The 25,512-nt window shown below is 42.3% G+C and overlaps 1 protein-coding gene and 1 non-coding gene across 2 annotated transcripts in view; both read right to left on the bottom strand.

The window, feature by feature from the left end:
• The window catches only part of LOC112236149 (inaD-like protein), a 55,820-nt gene extending 48,388 nt beyond the window's left edge, over positions 1-7,432 (bottom strand). The window contains exon 1 of the mRNA XM_042306297.1: positions 7,254-7,432. Within this exon, the coding sequence (XP_042162231.1) occupies positions 7,254-7,309 (56 nt within the window). The 5' untranslated portion in view covers positions 7,310-7,432. The remainder of the gene's footprint in view (positions 1-7,253) is intronic.
• A 12,417-nt stretch (positions 7,433-19,849) lies between these two features.
• LOC112236152 lies at positions 19,850-19,965 on the bottom strand. The gene has a single exon (XR_002951178.1). It is a non-coding gene; the product is annotated as a U5 spliceosomal RNA (small nuclear RNA).
• Positions 19,966-25,512: the final 5,547 nt, after the last annotated feature.

The raw sequence follows: 25,512 nt of genomic DNA, 5'->3' as shown, positions 1-25,512 counted from the left end.
TTTTGTTATGATATTAAAAGTTAAAGGACAATGTTATAACAAATACATTTTAACTTTAAGAGTTTTCCTAGTGTGTGCCTGATGTTTGCATATTGTACGTTGTGTGGAAAATGTCCAGATCAAAGAGAATGCTTTTCTAAAGATGAAATGTGAAGTTATTTGTCTAAATTGGATCTGAGTAAAATCCTCATAACTTGGTACGCCTAGAGAATTGCCCTAAAGGCGAAAATGCCCATTCCTGACCCGAGGGTATAAAACCTGTGAGTTAAGAATTAACATATCAGACTAAGTGACCCTGAGCTGCAGCCAAGGTTTGAGTGGTCAGCAAACCCAGAACGCAACACGAGGTTGAAGAAGACAAAGGAACCTTTTAACAACCTATGCTACGGACCAGTAGCTGTATCTAAAGGGGGTGAATTCAAGCAGGACCACCTGGTCACCACTCTCCAGGGAATCGTGTGTCTACACTGTTTTCCTTCCCACGCTGGAACCATCCACACGGCTGATTAGCCCTCCTCAGAAGACCCCTTTTCAGAGCGAGGACGAGGAAACAGACCACTAAGAGAAAGGACACTGACATCGTGAGGAGAATAGAGTGACACCAGGTTGAAGACGGACCGCCAACAGAGAGGTCGGAATCCGGTCCACGCAGAGACACCCCATTGGACAGTTTCAACATGTAATTACATCATTATATTCTGACCCATAAGAGCAGCAGTTCGGGGCAAGGTTAGGGTTCAAATAAGCATAGCTGACAAATGCACCCAAGTGTATTTTTCTCCCCATTTTGTGTAACACGTGTCAAATTGTATTGGCCCCTTAGTGGCCTGTTTTATCATACTAAGTTCTAATCCATAGCCTAGACTGTGTGTTTGTGTATCTTATATTAGCATTTTTAGCTTGTTAGCAAATAAATAATCAACTCAATTGGTGTGGGGGGATTTATTTGGCGAGACTCGGGTTTGAGCAGATTCCGGGATTATGCGACGTTCAGAATGAGACTGTGGAGGAAATGGACTAATTAGCGACTGTTATAAAATTGATATTCTGATATTCTTTGAGTTAATTTGGGAAATAGAAACTCAATAAAGCTAAAACTTTCCCATGGTGCCACAGCTTAATAATTGCCTTATTCATTTAATCGCGTAATTCTAAACCGTTAATCAATCGACGAGCAGCACATTAATCAATACAACATCACGACAGAGTTGAACAAAGAGAAGCTCTGAGAATCTTTGTTCCATAGTCTCTGCCAGGAATCTATGACTTGTTGTTAAGTCTTAAAACTTGGAGCGAGAGAGCGAAAGAGAGCGAAAGAGAGAGAAAGAGAAAGAGAGAGAGAGAGTGAGGGGGAAGCCACGATATACACACCAAAGGGCCATATGACATCTGCTACATGTGCTGACTATTCAAAACATGAACTGGTCTATAAAAAAAATGTAAAAAATATCACCTGGTCAGACCATTACTCCAGTTCCAGTTGTCTGATAAGTACTGTTTGGCGTAGCACAGAGAATTTTTGACCAACCTTAATTTATCGATATTCCCTCAATTCCTGATTTGGAAAACAACCAATGTCTTCTAAAAGTTCATGTCTAGTTTCAGGGGGTTTGTTTGAATTTAGAAAAAATGTTGCTCCATGAAGTAATCCAACCATTTGTACGCCGCCATCTTATCTATTCCAAATCTTCCCTCATTATTGAGACAGGTGGGTGTCATACTCAAAGTACTTCATGTCATGATGATGTCTCAATCAACGAGAGAAGATTTTAAATAGACAAGATGGCGTCGTACACATTGTTGGATTACTTCATTAAGCAAAAAACTGATTTCATTTCATAACGGAGCATTGGACAACTAGACATGGACGTTTAGAAGACATTGGTTGTCTTGCAAGTCGAGAATTGAGGAAGTATCACCAAGTTAAGGTTGGTTGAAAATTCTCTGTGCTACGCCAAACAGTACCTAACCTGTAACGGCTAATGTAGCGTCACTTTTGCCTGTTATAAAACTGCTAGATAATAAATGCCTTGTCATAAGCAGACCTACCCACATTTGCTATCCTATAAGCTTTCATCATCCAACACCTTGTCAGTTTATGGACCGATTTAGAGTTGTGGAATGCTTTTACAACAGATCCCTGCGTAACTAAAGCATGTGCATAAATCCTTCATTGATGTCAATGGGAAAATTATATATAAGTACTCAGAATTGATGAAGTGTTGGCATGTTCGTCTCTGCCCTGCTCATGACCCTGGAAGTAGCAGAGGGAAAGGGTTCAGCTAGAGGTTAACACTCCAGATTTAGGAAGAGCTGACCTGGTTTCCTGAGTTTCCGTCAGCGGCAGCAACTGATTGGCTGAATACCCGGAGCACCAGGTGGTTGGTGTTGTCAACAAAGCAGCATGACAGAAATATGATGACAAGTTTTCGAACTACAGGAAGTTTATTTGAGAAGATATATAAAGCGATCTGTGAATTTGAACAACAGCATAACTATACCTATTTCCATCTTGCATGTCAAAAAAAACGAATGACTACTACTGTACATGCTGCCATTGTTTGGAACAGATTAGATTGTGCTAGAACGAGCAGCCAGCTCATGAACAAAACGATTGCACCAGAGAGAATGGTCATCACTAGTTACCACAGCTACAGAGTCATAAACCCCTCCTATTTCTACAATTTCTTCTTCTTAAAATCTTATTTTAAAACCAACACTAACAACATTAACCACACTGCTAACCTTATGCCTAACCCTAGCCTTAAATTAAAACCAAAAAGCTCATTTCTGTTTTCATAATTTTTTTTTACAATATGGCTGTGGTAACTAGTGGAAATCAGGGAGAATGCAACAAGCATGCAGATGCAATAAGTGAAAGCATGATCTAACTGGGGATAGCTAACTGGGGATAGCTAACTGGGGATAGCTAACTGGGGATAGCTAACTGGGGATAGCTAACTAACATAATGTCACAAAGCATGGTCTAACTGGGGATAGCTAACTGGGGATAGCTAACTAACATAATGTCACAAAGCATGATCTAACTGGGGATAGCTAGCTAACATATTATCACAAAGCATGATCTAACTGGGGATATCTAGCTAACATATTGTCACAAAGCATGATCTAACTGGGGATAGCTAGCTAACATATTGTCACAAAGCATGGTCTAACTGGGGATAGCTAACTGGGGATAGCTAACTAACATAATGTCACAAAGCATGATCTAACTGGGGATAGCTAGCTAACATATTGTCACAAAGCATGATCTTCTAGCCAGGTAACTTTCATTCTGAAATAACTTCATATTTCTGAGTTACTCAGATATTAGTTTAGAAAGAGTTGAAATTGGCATGGAAATGGGGGGGATACCTAGTTAGTTGTACAACTGAATGCATTCCATTGAAATGTGTCTTCCGCATTTAACCAAAGCCCTCTGAATAAGAGCTCATTATTTATCAAAGGTAGACGTGCACATTTGAGCGCCTCAGAGAGGTCCATTTACTTTGTGCTGTTATGATTTATGCTGCAGTTCGCCCTGATCGAAAATACCTGGTAAAACAATCCAAGCAATGTTCACGGAGGCCGGAGCTGCTGTTGACAGTCACTGAGGGGCAAAGTAACTGAACAGATTGTTTTGAACAATATATTTTTCAAACAGGAAAATGTACACATTTACTGCACTTTCATTAGCATTTAAAACATAATCCAATAATTTCTATATAGGGAAGAGGTATTTTCTATGGCCCGTCTCTGCCCTGCTCATGACCCTGGAAGTAGCAGAGGAAAAGGGTTCAGCTAGAAGTTAACACTCCAGATTTAGGAAGAGCTGACCTGGTTTCCTAAGGTTCCTCTCTCTGCCTCTTCTTTCCCTTCCTATTCACTCCTCTCGTTTAATCATTACCACCTCCTTTCCTTTCATTTACTTTCCTCTCCTGTCTTCCCTCCTTATCTCCTCTCCTTCTTCCCTTCCATCTCCTGTCATTTCAGTCTCCTCCCTCATTTCCCCTCCCATATTGTCCTCTTGTTTCCTCCGTCCTCTACTCTTCCCCATCCCCGTTCACAACAAAAGCCCACATTTCTAAATTTAGCCCAGGAGATTACACTAACCAATAGACAAATGGCCAAGACAGACTCCGAGGGCTCATAGTAAGATCACTAAACAGCTGTTGTTCCTGTAGCCTACAAAAGGACTATAATGCATTCACCCATATTTGTTTTATATAGCCTACAGTGTCACATACACACTGTTTAACCCTTAACAATCAATAAACACTATAATAGACATTGTAGTGAGTGAGTCATTGTACACAAAAAAAAAAGGTTCTTAAATGGTTCTTCCTCAGCTCTTAATGTTCCTTGCCCGATAAATAACCTTTTGAGTTAACTGTGGGGTTCTTGAGTGGCATCTACAGTTCTTCAGAATTCTCAAAGGTTCTTTGAAAAAAGGTATGTATTGAAGCCTGCAGATGTGTACCTTTCATAGCACACAGCAAATTGGCTAATCCTATAGTTTTTACAGTAATTAATTAGCAGCCAGTTACCTGTGAGTTACTGTAAAAAAATATATATACAGTGCCTTGCGAAAGTATTCGGCCCCCTTGAACTTTGCGACCTTTTGCCACATTTCAGGCTTCAAACATAAAGATATAAAACTGTATTGTTTTGTGAAGAATCAACAACAAGTGGGACACAATCATGAAGTGGAACGACATTTATTGGATATTTCAAACTTTTTTAACAAATCAAAAACTGAAAAATTGGGCGTGCAAAATTATTCAGCCCCCTTTAAGTTAATACTTTGTAGCGCCACCTTTTGCTGCGATTACAGCTGTAAGTCGCTTGGGGTATGTCTCTATCAGTTTTCCACATCGAGAGACTGAAATTTTTTCCCATTCCTCCTTGCAAAACAGCTCGAGCTCAGTGAGGTTGGATGGAGAGCATTTGTGAACAGCAGTTTTCAGTTCTTTCCACAGATTCTCGATTGGATTCAGGTCTGGACTTTGACTTGGCCATTCATACACCTGGATATGTTTATTTTTGAACCATTCCATTGTAGATTTTGCTTTATGTTTTGGATCATTGTCTTGTTGGAAGACAAATCTCCGTCCCAGTCTCAGGTCTTTTGCAGACTCCATCAGGTTTTCTTCCAGAATGGTCCTGTATTTGGCTCCATCCATCTTCCCATCAATTTTAACCCTCTTCCCTGTCCCTGCTGAAGAAAAGCAGGCCCAAACCATGATGCTGCCACCACCATGTTTGACAGTGGGGATGGTGTGCTCAGGGTGATGAGCTGTGTTGCTTTTACGCCAAACATAATGTTTTGCATTGTTGCCAAAAAGTTCAATTTTGGTTTCATCTGACCAGAGCACCTTCTTCCACATGTTTGGTGTGTCTCCCAGGTGGCTTGTGGCAAACTTTAAACAAGACTTTTTATGGATATCTTTAAGAAATGGCTTTCTTCTTGCCACTCTTCCATAAAGGCCAGATTTGTGCAATATACGACTGATTGTTGTCCTATGGACAGTCTCCCACCTCAGCTGTAGATCTCTGCAGTTCATCCAGAGTGATCATGGGCCTCTTGGCTGCATCTCTGATCAGTCTTCTCCTTGTATGAGCTGAAAGTTTAGAGGGACGGCCAGGTCTTGGTAGATTTGCAGTGGTCTGATACTCCTTCCATTTCAATATTATCGCTTGCACAGTGCTCCTTGGGATGTTTAAAGCTTGGGAAATCTTTTTGTATCCAAATCCAGCTTTAAACTTCTTCACAACAGTATCTCGGACCTGCCTGGTGTGTTCCTTGTTCTTCATGATGCTCTCTGCGCTTTTAACGGACCTCTGAGACTATCACAGTGCAGGTGCATTTATACGGAGACTTGATTACACACAGGTGGATTGTATTTATCATCATTAGTCATTTAGGTCAACATTGGATCATTCAGAGATCCTCACTGAACTTCTGGAGAGAGTTTGCTGCACTGAAAGTAAAGGGGCTGAATAATTTTGCACGCCCAATTTTTCAGTTTTTGATTTGTTAAAAAAGTTTGAAATATCCAATAAATGTCGTTCCACTTCATGATTGTGTCCCACTTGTTGTTGATTCTTCACAAAAAAATACAGTTTTATATCTTTATGTTTGAAGCCTGAAATGTGGCAAAAGGTCGCAAAGTTCAAGGGGGCCGAATACTTTCGCAAGGCACTGTATATAAATTAAGTACAGTATGTTAACGTAAATTGTAAAAATAACAGTAATTTACTGTTAAATCAAAGTTTATTCTGAATTTACAGTAACATACTATACTTTTTTTTGAGTAATTCATGTAACTTACTGTCATAAACTACCATAAGAACAACAGGATTTTTTTGTTTTCCAGTGTATGAGTTTCAGGCCACTGTATGAGGGTACAACTAGGCCCTCAAAAGAAGGCATTATGAAATATCCATTGTATTTTTTTAAAATTACATTTTAATTACAACATATTCACTTAGGATCTCACTTGGTAAAGGCAAAAGGACTGAAAATTAAAGAATGCAACAACCACAGTCATGGGTGGTACTGGTAACTCTAAAATTCACTCCAAACGCACCCTGGGAAATATGCAAATAAGCTTAAAACCCTACAGCAGGGCTATTCAATTCCAGTCCTGGAGGATTTTTGTATGGTTCTTCAGACACTAAAATAGTTCCCCTATGGCATTGCTCTCAATAACCCTATTTCGTTCCTACTTGCACCTTTATTTATAAGAATGTAGTGAGTTACTTGCGGAGTATCGACGGTTAGAACAAACATGTAACTGATCACTTAATACGGGCTAATCTGTCTTCCCTTCGTCCTCCTGCTGTGACAGGACTGGCCAGGAGCGGTCACAGGGCTCCAGCTGCTATAGGCCATTTATAAACCTCCGTCTATAGGATACACTTCCATCTCCAACTCTACATATGTAGTGCAGCTAAACTCGTACATTACAGCACTGCAAAGAACAGTCAAGTAAACATACACATAAAGGCTTCCTTGTGGCTTCCCCTGCACAAGTCTCTGAGCAACACACACACACACACATGCACGCACCTCCTCCTACTGTAAGGCTCAGAGGTGAAAGGAAGTAGAATTTTAGATGCAACAAAATGTAAATTACTGGACATATTTTCACCCTTCAATTTAAAAAAATGACTTTAAAAGAGAAACTAGATTAAGAGTGAAGAGGGTGATTAAGCAAATAGAGGGAAAACAAATTGAAAGAGGGACATACCAGTATAGCAGAGATAGCCCATCGAATCGTTCTGCCTCCTTAGGCAGTAGTGCCATCGCACAGAAAGAGAGACTGAATCACTTTCTCAAACACACACAGACAGGGAGATAAAAACACACCCCCACACACACAAATATTACGGAGCCATGGGAGATGAGAGCAGTCAGTTGTTTGGAGAGAATGAGACACTAGCAGTTTAAACAGTTGGGAGAGAGAGAGAGAGAGATTGAAATCCGCCTCGTCAGAGAGAGAACACGCCTGCCTATGTTTACCACTAATCCCTCCTGATACACGTCCATCACGCACTGCCTGCGCCTCACCTCTCTTTCCACTGTCGCCTGGAGTCAGGGAGAGACACACCACACAATCTAAGAAACATACCCACAGTCACACACTCAAACTGACAACGTACCTCTTTCCAATCAGCAATCAGGGAGAGACAGAGGGACTGAGAGGAGGAAGAACAGAAAAACAAATAGGTCAAAGTACACATCCATGCAATTACAGCTATTAGGAAGAGAAAGATGGCCAGCACTTTATTTGGATACCCCCGTTCTCCCCAATTAAAGGTGCAACCTCCTGTGCTTAACCCTTACCCTAACCCTTACCCCAACCCTTACCCCAACCCCAACCCTTACCCTAACCCCAACCCTAACCCTTACCCTTACCCTAACCCTAACCCTAACCCTTACCCTAACCCCAACCCTTACCCTAACTCTAACCCTTACCCTAACCCTTACCCTAACCCTAACCCTTACCCTAACCCCAACCCTAACCCTTACCCTTACCCTAACCCTAACCCTAACCCTTACCCTAACCCCAACCCTAGCCCTTACCCTAACCCTTACCCCAACCCTAACCCTTACCCTAACCCTTACCCTAACCCTAACCCTAACCCTAACCCTAACCCCAACCCTTACCCTAACCCTTACCCTAACCCTAACCCTTACTCCAACCCTTACCCTAACCCTAGCCCCAACCCTAACCCTAGCCTAACCCTTACCCTAACCCTAACCCTAACCCTAGCCCAACCCTAACCCTTACCCTAACCCCAACCCTAACCCTAACCCTTACCCTAACCCTACCCCAACCCTAACCCTAACCCTAGCCCTTACCCTAACCCTAGCCCTAACCCCAACCCTAGCCCTTACCCTTACCCTACCCTAGCCCTAACCCTAACCCTAACCCTAACCCTTACCCTAACCCTAGCCCTAACCCTAACCCCAACCCCAACCCTAGCCCTTACCCTTACCCTTACCCTTACCCTAGCCCTTACCCTTACCCTAACCCTAACCCTACCCTAACCCTTAACCCTAGCCCTTACCCTAACCCCAACCCTACCCTAGCCTAACCCTAACCCTAACCCTTACCCTTACCCTAGCCCTTACCCTAACCCTAACCCCAACCCTTACCCTAACCCTAACCCTAGCCCTAACCCTAACCCCAACCCTAGCCCTTACCCTTACCCTAGCCCTTACCCTAACCCTAACCCTAACCCTAACCCCAACCCCAACCCTAACCCTAGCCCTAACCCCAACCCCAACCCTTACCCTAACCCTAGCCCTAACCCTAACCCTAACCCTAACCCTTACCCTAACCCCAACCCTAACCCTTACCCTAACCCCAACCCTAACCCTTACCCTAACCCCAACCCTAGCCCTTACCCTAACCCTTACCCTAACCACAACCCTTACCCCAACCCTTACCCTAGCCCTTACCCTAACCCTAGCCCTTACCCTAACCCTTACCCTAACCCCAACCCTTACCCAACCCTAACCCTAACCCCAACCCTTACCCTTACCCTAGCCCTTACCCTAACCCCACCCTAACCCTAACCCTTACCCTAACCCCAACCCTTACCCTTACCCTAACCCCAACCCTTACCCTTACCCTAACCCCAACCCTTACCCTTACCCTTACCCTAACCCCAGGGCCGGCACCAGCCTTCACATGATTACCGGAATTCATGGAGGCACCACCCTGTTATAGTTTACTAGTTTATTTTAAGTCTGGGGTTTATTTATTAGTCAGATTACATTGCAAAATGTCTTGTCTGTTGCAAAATGTCTTGTCTGTTGCAAAATGTCTTGTCTGTTGCAAAATGTCTTGTCTGTTGCAAAATGTCTTGCAAAAGAAAATTGTTTGCTCTGTTTGCTTCTGTTGGGTTCCTGGAGTAAACTTAACAAAACGGGGTGGGACCATAGAGATAGATAGAGGACTCATCTTTTTTCATTTGTGCCATTATAGCGTCTATGATCATCATGGATAGCGCCATTGACACCATCTCTATTTTAAAGTAGTCAATCTTCTTCTTCACGATTGGCTGATCCCTCCTGATGACTTGGTTGGACATGAAGTTGGAAGTCCCACCAATTGACTACATTAAAATGGTGGAAGCCCTCAATGGTGCTGCTGCCCATGCTAAACTGGCCTTTTGGCCACTAGAGTGGCCTCTATCATTCTCTATGGGAGGGACCTACCTGAATTTGTCAAATAGAAACTCTGGTTTTCATTGCAAAAAATGTTCAGTTTGGAGTAAATTGTTTCCATTGCTAAATGTTTTGTAACAGAATCCGACTAATGAATACACCCCAGGTCAACAGTCAACTTCCCACACATTTTCTCTGAATATTTCTACTAGCAAAGGCAATACAGATTTAGTATATGAGGGCTATGGCGATAATTATAATTCCTTCCTTGAGAAATCTTTTAGTCCCAGGAACCCCTCTGCCACATCCACAATAATGTCCATCTTCCAACACCATGGAGTCCTCAAGAGTACCTTTCATTCCCTCCACCCTTTTGACAGCCACTACATATGAAATGCTCTGGACGGCCCTGACTTTGGCAACCACGTTCTCTTCCGCCCTGGTCAGAGCACTCCAAATATGTAGCTTCATGCTTTCCAACACAGTTGTAGCACTTCACAGCTTCTTCATAACATTCACCATGACCTCCTTTTCCACAACTTCAACATCTCAGATTCCTCCACCTGTAGACACTTTGTCCAAATATTCTACACCGTTTACACTGCAACGGTCTGGTGTCATCTACGCCTCTGAGTGAGTGAGTATCTCTTCTACCTTCTATAACCGGATCTGTCAGCAGCCTAGCAGCCTAGCCAACTACACACACACACACACACACACACACACACACACACACTCTCTCTCACACAAACACACACTTCATCCAATTAGTTGTGTAAATAAGTAAAGAGATAGGGCAACTGAAAGTAGTATATTGCAAGGCAGAGAATAAATCAATGAGCATACATTTATCAGTATGCCATCAGTAACCTGATTTCAGATGTGTCCATTATAAACAAGATTATTAGGGAAATCGTTATTGCAAAGCATGTAAACGTTGTTATCGAACTATTATATTAATCTGACTGTTGTGTCGGCGAACAATGAACTAAAAAGAATCATTAGTCTACAAGCCATTTCTTCACCATAGGGGCATATTGGAGCTGTCAAATATGACTGAAACGTATAAAACTGTGCCTCAAACAATGTGCAATTGTTGATTGCTAGGCGTACAAATAAGATTATTAATGTATATATTTGAAACGAAGTCTAGTTGTGGGCCGCAACCGGACAAGATTGTGAACGACTCTTTGCGGAATCCAACTGCTTGACTGCCGCGAGGGCTATTTGCCTAGTAGGCTATCGTTCTCGAACTGCTGCAGCCACCCGAACGATTCGTTCTCGGGTGTTGAGAGCAGAGGCAGGCTGTGTATGTTTTGGTTCTACAAAGCTGTGTCCATCGATAACATTCAATAATCAATTCATTTCATTCTTACACAATGCATTAATTTATCCATTATTTCCATTCTCTATTTTTCTGCGCGTACATGATACTGTTGGTGGTCGGAACACGTCTCTGGAGCCGCTGAACCCAATCGTGTCCAACTGCAGCCCTCAATTCGGGGCATTCTTGCATGGACATTCAATTGCTATGGCACTTTTTAATGCTAAGGTTAAAAACATATATTATGATAAATATAATTTAAACTTGTATCTCATTATGGTAAATGGTGATTGTAAAAGCTATAATTGTAATGGCTTTGCAGATAAGAAAAGACAAATCAAATTTTATTTGTCACATACAAATGGTTAGCAGATGTTAATGCGAGTGTAGCGAAATGCTTGTGCTTCTAGTTCCGACAATGCAGTAATAACCAACAAGTAATCTAACTAACAATTCCAAAACTACTGTCTTATACACACAAGTGTAAGGGGATAAAGAATATGTACATAAAGATATATGAATGAGTGATGGTACAGAGCGGCATAGGCAAGATACAGTAGATGGTATCGAGTACAGTATATACATATGAGATGAGTATGTAAACAAAGTGGCATAGTTAAAGTGGCTAGTGATACATGTATTACATAAAGATGATATAGAGTACAGTATCTACGTATGCATATGATGAATAATGTAGGGTAAGTAACATTATATAAGTTGTTTAAAGTGGCTAGTGATACATGTATTACATAAAGATGCAGAGATGATATAATACAGTATATACGTATACATATGAGATGAATAATGTAATGTAAACATTATATTAGGTAGCATTGTTTAAAGTGGCTAGTGATATATTTTACATAATTTCCCATCAATTCCCATTATTAAAGTGGCTGGAGTTGAGTCAGTGTGTTGGCAGCAGCCACTCAATGTTAGTGGTGGCTGTTTAACAGTCTGATGGCCTTGAGATAGAAGCTGTTTTTCAGTCTCTCGGTCCCAGCTTTGATGCACATGTACTGACCTCGCCTTCTGGATGATAGCGGGGTGAACAGGCAGTGGCTCGGGTGGTTGATGTCCTTGATGATCTTTATGGCCTTCCTGTAACATCGGGTGGTGTAGGTGTCCTGGAGGGCAGGTAGTTTGCCCCCGGTGATGCGTTGTGCAGACCTCACTACCCTCTGGAGAGCCTTACGGTTGTGGGCGGAGCAGTTGCCGTACCAGGCGGTGATACAGCCTGCCAGGATGCTCTCGATTGTGCATCTGTAGAAGTTTGTGAGTGCTTTTGGTGACAAGCCAAATTTTTTCAGCCTCCTGAGGTTGAAGAGGCGCTGCTGCGCCTTCTTCACGATGCTGTCCGTGTGGGTGGATGTGATGTGTGGGTGGAGTTTGTCTGTGATGTGTATGCCGAGGAACTTAAAACTTGCTACCCTCTCCACTACTGTTCCATCGATGTGGATAGGGGGTGTTCCCTCTGCTGTTTCCTGAAGTCCACAATCATCTCCTTTGTTTTGATGACATTGAGTGTGAGGTTATTTTCCTGACACCACACTCCGAGGGCCCTCACCTCCTCCCTGTAGGCCGTCTCGTCGTTGTTGGTAATCAAGCCTACCACTTTTGTGTTGTCCGCAACCTTGATGATTGAGTTGGAGGCGTGCGTGGCCACGCAGTCGTGGGTGAACAGGGAGTACAGGAGAGGGCTCAGAACCCACCCTTGTGGGGCCCCAGTGTTGAGGATCAGCGGGGTGGAGATGTTGTTGCCTACCCTCACCACCTGGCAATCAGTATTTACCTGGCTAAAAGACAAGGAATAGAATATCTATTGTTTACAGGAAACTCATTCAACAATTTTAGATAAAGTTGTGTGGAAAAAAGGACTGGGGGAGGCAAAATATACTTCTCCCATGGGCAAAGAAACTCAAAAGAGGTGAGGATATTAATTAACAATAATGCAAACAGATCCACAAGGCAGATGAATGATTTTAAATGTGTTATTGGACCTTAAACAGATATGGCTCAATCTATACGGTCCAAATAAGGCTGATACATTTTCTAAGAAGCATGTATCAAACCTACAAGCAATACAAGACTCTATTACTATGGTGGAAGTTTATAATATGGTTTTACATACCTCAATGGACCGTAAAGGAAAATCACCCTTGTGCACTTAAGGAAATCACAAATGTCATGGATATATTAGAAGTAGTGGATATATCTTGGCTTCAATATCCTGACCTAGTGAGATATACATGGAGGAGGTTTAATATCCTGACCTAGTGAGATATACATGGAGGAGGTTTAATATCCTGACCTAGTGAGATAAACAGTGGGTCAAAAAAGTATTCAGTCAGCCACCAATTGTGCAAGTTCTCCCACTTAAAAAGATGAGAGAGGCCTGTAATTTTCATCATAGGTACACTTCAACTATGACAGAAAAAAATGAGGAAAGAAATCCAGAAAAATCACGTTGTAGGATTTTTAATGAATTTATTTGCAAATTATGGTGGAAAATAAGTATTTGGTCACCTACAAACAAGCAAGATTTCTGGCTCTCACAGACCTGTAACTTCTTCTTTTAGAGGCTCCTCTGTCCTCCACTCGTTACCTGTATTAATGGCACCTGTTTCAACTTGTTATCAGTATAAAAAGACACCTGTCCACAACCTCAAACAGTCACACTCCAAACTCCACTATGCGCAAGACCAAAGAGCTGTCAAAGGACACCAGAAACAAAATTGTAGACCTGCACCAGGCTGGGAAGACTGAATCTGCAACAGGTAAGCAGATTGGTTTGAAGAAATCAACTGTGGGAGCAAATAGTAGGAAATGGAAGACATACAAGACCACTGATAATCTCCCTCGATCTGGGGCTCCACGCAAGATCTCACCCCGTGGGGTCAAAATGATCACAAGAACGGTGAGCAAAAATCCCAGAACCACACGGGGAGACGTAGTGAATGACCTGCAGAGAGCTGGGACCAAAGTAAAGCCTACCATCAGTAACACACTATGCCGCCAGGGACTCAAATCTTGCAGTGCCAGACGTGTCCCCCTGCTTAAGCCAGTTCATGTCCAGGCCCGTCTGAAGTTTGCTAGAGAGCATTTGGATGATCCAGAAGAAAATTGGGAGAATGTCATATGGTCAGATGAAACCTAAAATATAACTTTTTGGTAAAAACTCAACTCGTCGTGTTTGGAGGACAAAGAATGCTGAGTTGCATCCAAAGAACACCATACCTACTGTGTACCATACCACCCTAAGCATGGGGGTGGAAACATCATGCTTTGGGGCTGTTTTTCTGCAAAGGGACCAGGACGACTGATCCGTGTAAAGGAAAGAATGAATGGGGCCATGTATCGTGAGATTTTGAGTGAAAACCTCCTTCCATCAGCAAGGGCATTGAAGATGAAACGTGGCTGGGTCTTTCAGCATGACAATGATCCCAAACACACCGCCCGGGCAACAAAGGAGTGGCTTCGTAAGAAGCATTCCAAGGTCCTGGAGTGGCCTAGCCAGTCTCCAGATCTCAACCCCATAGAAAATCTTTGGAGGGAGTAGAAAGTCTGTGTTGCCCAGCAACAGCCCCAAAACATCACTGCTCTAGAGGAGATCTGCATGCAGAAATGGGCCAAAATACCAGCAACAGTGTGTGAAAACCTTGTGAAGACTTACAAAAAACGTTTGACCTCTGTCATTGCCAACAAAGGGTATATAACAAAGTATTGAGATAAACTTTTGTTATTGACCAAAAACTTTTTTGCCCCACTGTACATGGAGGAGGTTTAATATCCTGACCTAGTGAGATATACATGGAGGAGGTGGTTCCATGTATATCTCATGGTTCCCTCAATGAACTGTAGCTCCCCAGTGCCGGCAGCACTCATGCAGCCCCAGACCATGACACTCCCACCAGACACACTTGCCTTTGTACTCCTCACCTGGTTGCCGCCACACACGCTTGACACCATCTGAACCAAATACGTTTAGCTTGGTCTCATCAGACCACAGGACATGGTTCCAGTAATCGATGTCCTTAGTCTGCTTGTCTTCAGCAAAATATTTGCGGGCTTTCTTGTGCATCATCTTTAGAAGAGGCTTCCTTCATGCAGACCAATTTGATGCAGTGTATGGCGTATGGTCTGAGCACTGACAGGCTGACCCCCCACCCCTTCAACCTCTGCAGCAATGCTGGCAGCACTCATACGTCTATTTCCCAAAGACAACCTCTGGATATGACGCTGAGCACGTGCACTCAACTTCTTTGGTCATCCATGGCGAGGCCTGTTCTGAGTGGAACCTGTCCAGTTAAACCGCTGTATGGCCTTGGCCACCGTGCTGCAGCTCAGTTTCAGGGTCTTGGCAATCTTCTTATAGCCCAGACCATCTTTATGTAGAGCAACAATTCTTTTTTTCAGATCCTCAGAGAGTTCTTTGCCATGAGGTGCCATGTTGAACTTCCAGTGACCAGTCAGTATGAGGGAGTGTGAGAGCGATGACACCAAATTTAACACACCTGCTCCCCATTCACACCTGAGACCTTGTAACACGAACGAGTCACATGACACCGGGGAGGGAAAATGGCTAATTTGGCCAAATGTGGACATTTTCACTTAGGGGTGTACTCACTTTTGTTGCCAGCGGTTTAGACATTAATGGCTGTGTGTTGAGTTATTTTGAGGGGACAGCAAATTTACACTGTTAAACAAGCTGGTACACTCACTACTTTACATTGTAGCAAAGTGTCATTTGTTCAGTGTTGTCACATGAAAAGATATACTCAAATATTTACAAAAATGTGAGGGGTGTACTCACTTTTCTGATATACTGTATATCCAATGCAAAAAAACATCTACATTTAAATGGCATTCATATTAATTCCCATATATTCCTGTTAATTCCCATATATTCCTGTTAATTCCCATATATTCCTGTTAATTCCCATATATTCCTGTTAATTCCATCGGAAAGTTTCCACCTCTGACTATTCCCCAAAATGTGCAACCCTAGTTCAGACACATGATTTCTGCCTACAACAGCTGTATGATCAGCAGAGGCATTCAGGGCAGTTAGAGGGACATAAATTAGGCTACTTACATTGTGTCTATCAATAACCATTTGCTATAGCATTATCATGACTCAGCGACACAATGGTAGAGATTAACTGAGCTGGGCTTGGGTCATTGACAAGTCATTGTCGCAACACAGCCTTATAATACTGTGAAAGGTTCCAGAAACCCAAGTGATCTGGGTGGGTCCCATCCCCCTTATAAAACGAGTCGTGTTTCCAAAAGGTTTTGAAATTGTCAACAAAAGCTACACCCATTGAGCTGCAATAATCACGTAGCCAGTTTTGAAGAGAAAGAATCCTGCTAAAGTGTTCAATGCCACGATTCAGAGAGGGCACAGGGCCAGATATAATGACTAATTTTATTAGTGTCTAGCAGAGTCAATCAGCTCTTTGAAATCCAGTTTCAACTGTTCAGAGCTACCCTTCATAATGCCATTGAAACCCACATGGACTACAGTAGAATCAATGTCCATGTCCTGGCATAGATTTCTAAGAGCAGCGTGCCCAGTGCACCACTTGGCTTGAGAGATGTGGAGTGTTAACACCTTTAGTTGGCTCTCCATATTATTATTATTATTATTTTAAAATACTTTCTCTGATTTTCCCTAGTTTTCATTTTGCTCCTCTTTTTGGTTCGCTTCAGTAGGTTATTCGCTTCAGTGATTCAACAACATCCCAGTTCAACAGCAGTTTCACACTTCCCACGTCTCAATGAAGTACTGTCACCACCTGGTGGGTAGTAGTGGTTATTAGCAAAGTATTTTAATATTGGTCTAATTAAATTAATCATTCATAATTATTCACAAATACTAATGACTAAAAACTACACAAAAACAGAGACACAACAGTACAAAAACACACCCAACAAATTCCTCAGATGAATTCACCTGAACCATATAACTGATCGTGTTGATGAGAAGGTAGAACAGGGCCTATTTGCATGTATAACAAACCTCAATAAGAGGTGGATCTAAGCTCTAATACAGACAGGGTGACAGATACGCAGTGTATTATCTTATCTCTCTCACCAGACCTCTGCTCACCTATACATACCGGTAGAATACACACTGGTTACACACACACTGGTTATACAACCAACCTCAGCCTAATCACAGAACAACACGTATTGACACACTGTCTGCTACTGCTTCTAAAGAATGTAGCCTACTGCCAGTGCCACATGCACTGTAAAACTATCTTTTTGTTTTGACAGGATTATACAATCAAACTAACAGTAAAGACCCTTATTAATTATTTACAGTAAATTGCCATAAATGACAACACTCTCTGGGTGATTATAGGCATAAACAGTCAATTATACTGGAAATTTTAAAGAAACTTTAACAGTACATTACTGTAACCACACAGCACTGTGGGATTGGCAACAGGCAACTTTTTCAATTCTGAGTGATAGGTTTGAGAGACATCAAGGTCCGAAGTGAACCAACCAAACATGGTGTGTAAAACATTTACATGATTTCGAAAATGTATTACACATAATAGTACACTGTAATGGAAACTGATTGATATGGTACATTTGTACGACAGTAAAAAACTGTGAAGCATTATACTGCAGCATACAGTACATTATGGTGCATTGTGGGGAAATGTTGTGGGCAGGGAAATAATTGCTGTATATAGAATGGTGTAATTCCACTCCACAGAATACAGTACCATACCGTATTTTTTGAGTGGCAAAAACATTTTGACTACTAGTGGTGGCATGGTAATGATGTTTCTGGCTCATTAACATATTTTGAGGCGTGCCTTGTAAGAGGCTACATTTGTGCCACCCGTTAGAGTGCTGTACAAATTCAACTGATATGTGGTAGTAGTACCCCATCAATTAAACGTGTATAGCGGACAGGTGGAGTGGCAGCAAGCCGCACACCTTGCTGAGTATTTGCCATGTCCTTCGGTCTGTTTTGTGCTGTGGTCATTGGGAGAATCTCAATTGCATACTCTTTCCCTCCCCTCTGACTTTCTCCTCCAATGGGTTTTTAGAATGAGGTGAGGAGGCTAGGAGTATGCAATTGGTTTTTATAGCACCTGCACTTCTGGGCCTTAATGAAGGCTTCTAAACTGGCATTCAATTGATATGCTGTAATATGCAAACCCATTAGCTAGCAGCCAACCTGATTGCACCAATCCCATGCAATTAAAGTAAAATACACACCCGATCTCCCCTCAATTAATTGAATCCAGTCAATGGTTACAATTACTGGAATAAGATTACAGTAATGCACTATACTGTTGTTTTAGAGTAACTTTACAAGCTGCCAGTTGCCTGTATATTAGTATTGGATACTGTAAAATACAGTAAATCACAATTAGATATAATTCACCACCTATCACACTTTTTCAAACCACATTGCATGAAGTTGCCCCTGCTTTTAACTGAGAAGATACCAGATACCAGGACTGTGAGCGCTGCATTTTTCTCCGATGCTCCAATTTAAAGTTCCCCAAATAAACATTCCTCGTAAAACTGACCATCCTACCGATCCTCGACCTTGGCGATGTCATTTACAAAACAGCCTCCAACACTCTACTCAGCAAATTGGATGCAGTCTATCACAGTGCCATCCGTTTTGTCACCTAAACCCCATATACTACCCACCACTGCGACCTGTATGCTCTCGTTGGCTGGCCCTCACTCCATATCTGTCGCCAGATCCACTGGCTCCAGGTCATCTACAAGTCCATGCTAGGTAAAGTTCCGCCTTATCTCAGTTCACTGGTCACGATGGCAACACCCACCCGTAGCACGCGCTCCAGCAGGTGTATCTCACTGATCATCCCTAAAGCCAACACCTCATTTGGCCGCCTTTTGTTCCAGTTCTCTGTTGCCTGTGACTGGAACGAATTGCAAAAATCGTGAGGGAGACTTTCATCTCCCTCACCAACTTCAAACATCTGCTATCTGAGCAGCTAACCGATCGCTGCAGCTGTACATAGTCTATCGGTAAATAGCCCACCCAATTTTACCTACCTCATCCCCATACTGTTTTTATTTATTTACTTTTCTGCTCTTTTGCACACCAATATCTCTACCTGTACATGACCATCTGATCATTTATCACTCCAGTGTTAACCTGCTAAATTGTAATTATTCGCCTACCTCCTCATGCCTTTTGCACACAATGTATATAGACTCTTTTTTTCTACTGTGTTATTGACTTGTTAATTGTTTACTCCATGTGTAACTCTGTGTTGTCTGTTCACACTGCTATGCTTTATCTTGGCCAGGTCGCAGTTGCAAATGAGAACTTGTTCTCAACTAGCCTACCTGGTTAAATAAAGGTGAAATAAAAAATTAAATAAAAAAATATCTCCCTCACTAGCTTTAAGCACTAGCTGTCAGAGCAGCTCACAGATCACCACTGCACCTGTACATAGCCAATCTGTAAATAGCCCATCCAACAACATTGCACCCCAGTATCTCTACTTGCACATTCATCTTCTGCACATCTATCACTCGAGTGTTTAATTGCTATATTGTAATTATTTCACCACTACCTCACTTGCACACACTGTAAATATACTTTTTGTATTTTATTATTGAACTTATGTATGTTTATTCCACGTGTAACTCTGTGTGGTTGTTCGTGTTGCACAGCTTTATCTTGGCCAGGTCGCAGTTGTAAATGATAACTTGTTCTCAATTTGCCTACCTGGTTAAATAAAGGTGAGATCAAAAATATAAAAATACAGGTCAACATCAGATTACCTACAACATTCAAAATATTTATATTACTATTAACAAGTGTAGGAAGCCCAGCCGTGAAGCCGGGCATCAAAAAATTAGTTGATACTCATAATGTTCCTCTCCACGGAAATCTTTAGTAAAAGGCGAAAGATTTATGCGATCTGAAGAGAAACCAGAGTGTACTACCGATTCATTAAAAACGTTCACAGCCTGTTCTCGGCCTTACTATTCAGGGTCATGGTTAATATATATATATATATTTTAACCAAAGCTCTATACCGCCGACAGAACACAGAGATATTACAGTCCACCAATGCAAACGAAGAGAGACGTTTGGTAAGTGTCATACTTTGCAACTTCATTATTTCTTCACAAAACGAATTGCACGCTGGGCATTACACAAATCATTTCCTGGTTTGTCCCCTTCATTTGTTAATATCATTTGCAACGGCTGTGTAATTTGAGCAAATAGGGATAACTACGTTGGCGTAACAGTTGAACTACAATCAAAAGTCTACTATCAAACTCGGAAACGATGTTCAATTAGTACATTTTGACAGGACGAAATTACAACGCTTCTACATGGAGCATGCGCAGTTGAGACCCTGCAAGCAACATCCCCACAAGCCAGGCGTGAGAAGCAGGAAGGGGTGTCAGCAGTAACCGTTGTGCTTTACAATTGCGTGTAATCACTCTGCAACAATGTATACAGTTAGGAGACCAAACATAACTCCATGATGAACGTTTGTGTAAAATGGTCTAACAACGTGTCTTAACACGGCCTATTTATTTCCTTAACTTACCTCATTTGCACTCACTGTATATAGACTTTTTGTTTTATTTTGTTCTACTGTATTATTGACTGTATGTTTTGTTTATTCCATGTGTAACTCTGTGTTGTTGTGTCGAATTGCTACGCTTTATCTTGGCCAAATGAGAGCTTGTTCTCAACTAGCCTACCTGGTTAAATAAAGGTGAAATAAAAATAAATAAATACAAAACAGGTGTTTGTCTAGTGGATTACTCTACTACAGATAGCCTATTGCTCTGAAAAACACACAGCGAAGTATAGTATAAAGTCCACTAGCCCTACAGAGAAGTCTACCCAAATTACCTAAACATTCCAAGGCAAGACCGATTGCTGTATGGCGATGACGATGTACATGAACAAATTTCCTCGGTTTCTCCCCACAAACAAATTGCTACCTATAATATCACTAAAGCCAGTTAACAATGTCTTTTTAAGAAATGTTGTTATAACAGACACCAGAGTCTGGTTACTATTAGGCTATCATTTATTTAGAAACGTTTACCTTTTGTATTTCGTTGGTTTCTTATCGCAAAACCTGTTACTCACCACCGCTGGCATGGCGCATGGGTGATGGCGCGCCTTTGATGATTTGTTTTCGAAAATTTCAGATTGTGATAGTACTGTTCATTAAGAATTTACCTGTTTAAATGTGTGCATAAGTTATGGTAGCCTAGTGGTTAGAGCGTTGGACTAGTAACCGTAAAGGTTGCAAGTTCAAATCCCCGAGCTGACAAAGTACAAATCTGTCGTTCTGCCCCTGAACAGGCAGTTAACCCACTGTTCCTAGGCCGTCATTGAAAATAAGAATATGGCTGTTCTTTTAAGATGCCCCTTTCCCGTAGTTGTTTGGAAAAGTACATTTCTTTAGTTATAAACTCCCACCAAAATGTAAGTTTAGCCTATGTAATGTTTATGGCAAAATGTGTTTATTTCATTAGACAATATACATTGAGGATCCATCTTGACAGTGGACATTCTCACCAAGACCTGTTCTAGTAGCCTCCCTGTAGTCTAATCTATCCAAGGCGGTTGACAATGCTCTATCAAACCGGCTGTATTGAATACAGTAGCCTTAAAGGTATTTTTCTCTCAGCTCGATGCTGATGTCTTGCTAGCTAGCGAGATGTCTTGCTTCCTTTACCAACAATGCTTTATAATTAAGTCCCGTTTTATCTGTGCCTTTACAATAGTGACAGCTTATTGTAGTGCAGTGAACCGGCACGATTTAGTTACACTGCTGCTGTGGTGCTGTCAGTTTCGCCAAATCTATCCCTGAACCAATCAGATATCAACATGAAGCCAAGGTTCAGCTAGTTCAGAAACATTCAAGTTAACACATTTCATGTTTTCACCCCCAGGTAACGCGAGATAGGAGCAGTATCTGACTGGACTGAAGCTTAAACCCAGATAGAGAGACACACATATCAAATCAAATGTTATTTGTCACATGTGCCGAATACAACGGGTGTAGACGTTGCCGTGAAATGCTTACTTACAAGCCCTTAACCAACAATGCAGTAAAATAAATAGAGTTAATCAAATATTTACTAAATACACTAAAGTTGTTGGGGTTTTTTTTATCAAAAAGCAACACAAGAAATATACATAACAGTAACGAGGCTATATACAGGGGGTACCGGTACTGAGTCAATGTGGAGGCTATATACAGGGGGTACCGGTACAGAGTCAATGTGGAGGCTATATACAGGGGGTAGCGGTACTGAGTCAATGTGGAGGCTATATACAGGGGGTAGCGGTACAGAGTCAATGTGGAGGCTATATACAGGGGGTACCGGTACAGAGTCAATGTGGAGGCTATATACAGGGTGGAGGCTAGCGGTACTGAGTCAATGTGGAGGCTATATACAGGGGGTAGCGGTACTGAGTCAATGTGGAGGCTATATACAGGGGGTACTGGTACTGAGTCAATGTGGAGGCTATATACAGGAGGTACCGGTACTGAGTCAATGTGGAGGCTATATACAGGGGGTACTGGTACTGAGTCAATGTGGAGGCTATATACAGGGGGTAGCAATGGGAGGCTACAGAGTCAATCAATGTGGAGGCTATATACAGGGGGTAGCGGTACAGAGTCAATGTGGAGGCTATATACAGGGGGTAGTGGTACTGAGTCAATGTGGAGGCTATATACAGGGGGTAGCGGTACTGAGTCAATGTGGAGGCTATATACAGGGGGTACTGGTACTGAGTCAATGTGGAGGCTATATACAGGAGGTACCGGTACTGAGTCAATGTGGAGGCTATATACAGGGGTACTGGTACTGAGTCAATGTGGAGGCTATATACAGGGGGTAGCGGTACAGAGTCAATGTGGAGGCTATATACAGGTGGTACCGGTACTGAGTCAATGTGGAGGCTATATACAGGGGGTACCGGTACAGAGTCAATGTGGAGGCTATATACAGGTGGTACCGGTACTGAGTCAATGTGGAGGCTATATACAGGGGTACTGGTACTGAGTCAATGTGGAGGCTATATACAGGGGGTACCGGTACTGAGTCAATGTGCGGGGGTACATCTCTTCTCCCCTACCAGTGTGTCTGTTTTGAGGCGGTTTACCCCTAAATAAGAAGTGGACATGCCCATGTTCGTTTATATCAACACCGAATTTGACGAGAACACAAAATATCTGATTTATAAAATAGTCTTTACTGGCCAGCAAAACAAAAACAACATCTGTGTCCACTGTTTAAAAACAAAGTGTGTAGTAATATCTGACAAGTTCAACGAGTAGGCAGCCTTCATGGCCTGCGTCAACACCATCAGCCTATTATACACCTTCTTCGAGGCCAAGGAGGGACAGAAACTACCCTTCCCCAGATACAGTCTGACTTCGAGACACAGCTAAAGATTGGCCTCACAGTGTCAGCCATTTTAAATCATATTTACTGTACTCATCAGAGCTAGCACTGAGGATCTTGAAGCTCTCGACCTGTTCCACTGTCGATGTGGATGGGGGCATGCATGTGACTGACCTCCCTGTAGGCTGTCTCATCGTCACCCGGTAATCAGGCCTCAAATCACCATGCCTACAACTTCCACGACCCCGGCCACATTAAAGTTTGATACTAACCTAAGTGAGTTTTCATCACTTTTAAAACCTTGCCCAGAGAGAGACTGTCAAAGAATACAACAAAGAGCTGTTGTTTTTATGAGTGAGTTTATGTTTAAGTTTTTATTCAGCACTGTCAACACTCTTTTTATTCAATGCTATTGCAAAACATAAATGCACTTCTCCCTACTTCCACTCGCGCTGCAACTGCAATGAATGAGTAGCCAAGGCATCTTAATTATTATTATTAGCTGCTGGTAGTGTCTATTTTAATATTAAGGAATATTTAACTTCTCTGGTCATAGGAACAACATGAATTTGTGCATGAGGCAGATGCGGTGCGACTCGAGTTTCTCCATGAGGTGGAAGACTGTGTCCCCTCTCTCTGGTCAGTCTCACCAGAGGAAAAGAAGGAGAGAGCAGGTGGAAGACTTCTCTGGTCATGAGGAAAAGGAAGAGGTGGAAGACTGTGTCCCCTCTCTCTGGTCAGTCTCACCAGAGGAAAAGAAGGAGAGAGCAGGTGGAAGACTGTGTCCCCTCTCTCTGGTCAGTCTCACCAGAGGAAAGGAAGGAGAGACCAGGGACCATGAGCTGGACTCTCTGCTGCTCTCTCCCTCCCTCTGCTGAGACTAATGCCGTGTTCAAAACAACTCAGAAGTCAGGAAATTCTGACCTGACGTCACGATCACTGAGGTCATGATTTGACCTCGTCCCCCAAGTTTCCAGTTGTCTTGAAAGCACCATGACCATCAGATGCAGGTACCATCATTCCAGTAAAATTAAAAATAAAATGCTTATCAAATTATTTTCAAGTGCTACACCAGCTGCTCTATTTTATTTTTTTTAAAAGCTCCAGTTTTGAAATATAATATGGTCTGAGAATAACAATATTGGCAGGCCAGGCATATAGCCAATTTATTAAAAAATATATATTTCACCTTTTATTTAACCAGGTAGGCTAGTTGAGAACAAGTTATAATTTACAACTGTGACCCGGCCAAGAAAAAGCAAAGCAGTGCGACACAAACAACAACACAGAGTTACACATGGAATAACATACAGTCAATTGACATACAGTCAATAATACAATAGACAAAGTCTATATACAGTGTGTGCAAATGAGGTAGGAAAAGGGGGGTGAGGCAATAAATAGGCCATGGTGGCGAAATTCTAACAGTATGGCAAATTAAACACTGGGGTGATAGATGTGCAGAAGATGAGTATGCAAGTAGCGGTACTGGGGTGCAAAGGAGCAAAATATATCAAATAAATAACAATATGGTGATGAGGTAGTTGGATGGGCTATTTACAGATTGGCTATGTACAGGTGCAGTGATCTGTGAGCTGCTCTGACAGCTGGTGCTTAAAGCTAGTGAGGGAGATATGAGTCTCCAGCTTCAGTGATTTTTGCAGTTCGTTCCAGTCATTGGCAGCAGAGAACTGGAAGGAAAGGTGGCCAAAGGATTGGCTTTGGGGGTGACCAGTGAAATATACCTGCTGGAGCGCGTGCTGCGGGTGGGTGCTGATATGGTGACCAGTTAGCTGAGATAAGGCGGGGCTTTACCAAGCAATGACTTATAGATTACCTGGAGCCAGTGGGTTTGGCGACGGATATGGAGTGAGGGCCAGCCAACGAGAGCATACAGGTCGCAGTGGTGGGTAGTATATGGGGCTTTGGTGACAAAACGGATGGCACTGTGATAGACTGCATCCAATTTGCTGAGTAGAGTATTGGAGGCTATTTTGTAAATGACATCGCCGAAGTCAAGGATCAGTAGAATAGTCAGTTTTATGAGGTTATGTTTGGCAGCATGAGTGAAGGATGCTTTGTTGCGAAATAGGAA

The sequence above is a fragment of the Oncorhynchus tshawytscha genome, linkage group LG25 (assembly GCF_018296145.1).
Source record: "Oncorhynchus tshawytscha isolate Ot180627B linkage group LG25, Otsh_v2.0, whole genome shotgun sequence".
NCBI classification, from domain to species: domain Eukaryota; kingdom Metazoa; phylum Chordata; class Actinopteri; order Salmoniformes; family Salmonidae; genus Oncorhynchus; species Oncorhynchus tshawytscha.
This window is presented reverse-complemented; position numbering and strand designations above follow the sequence as displayed.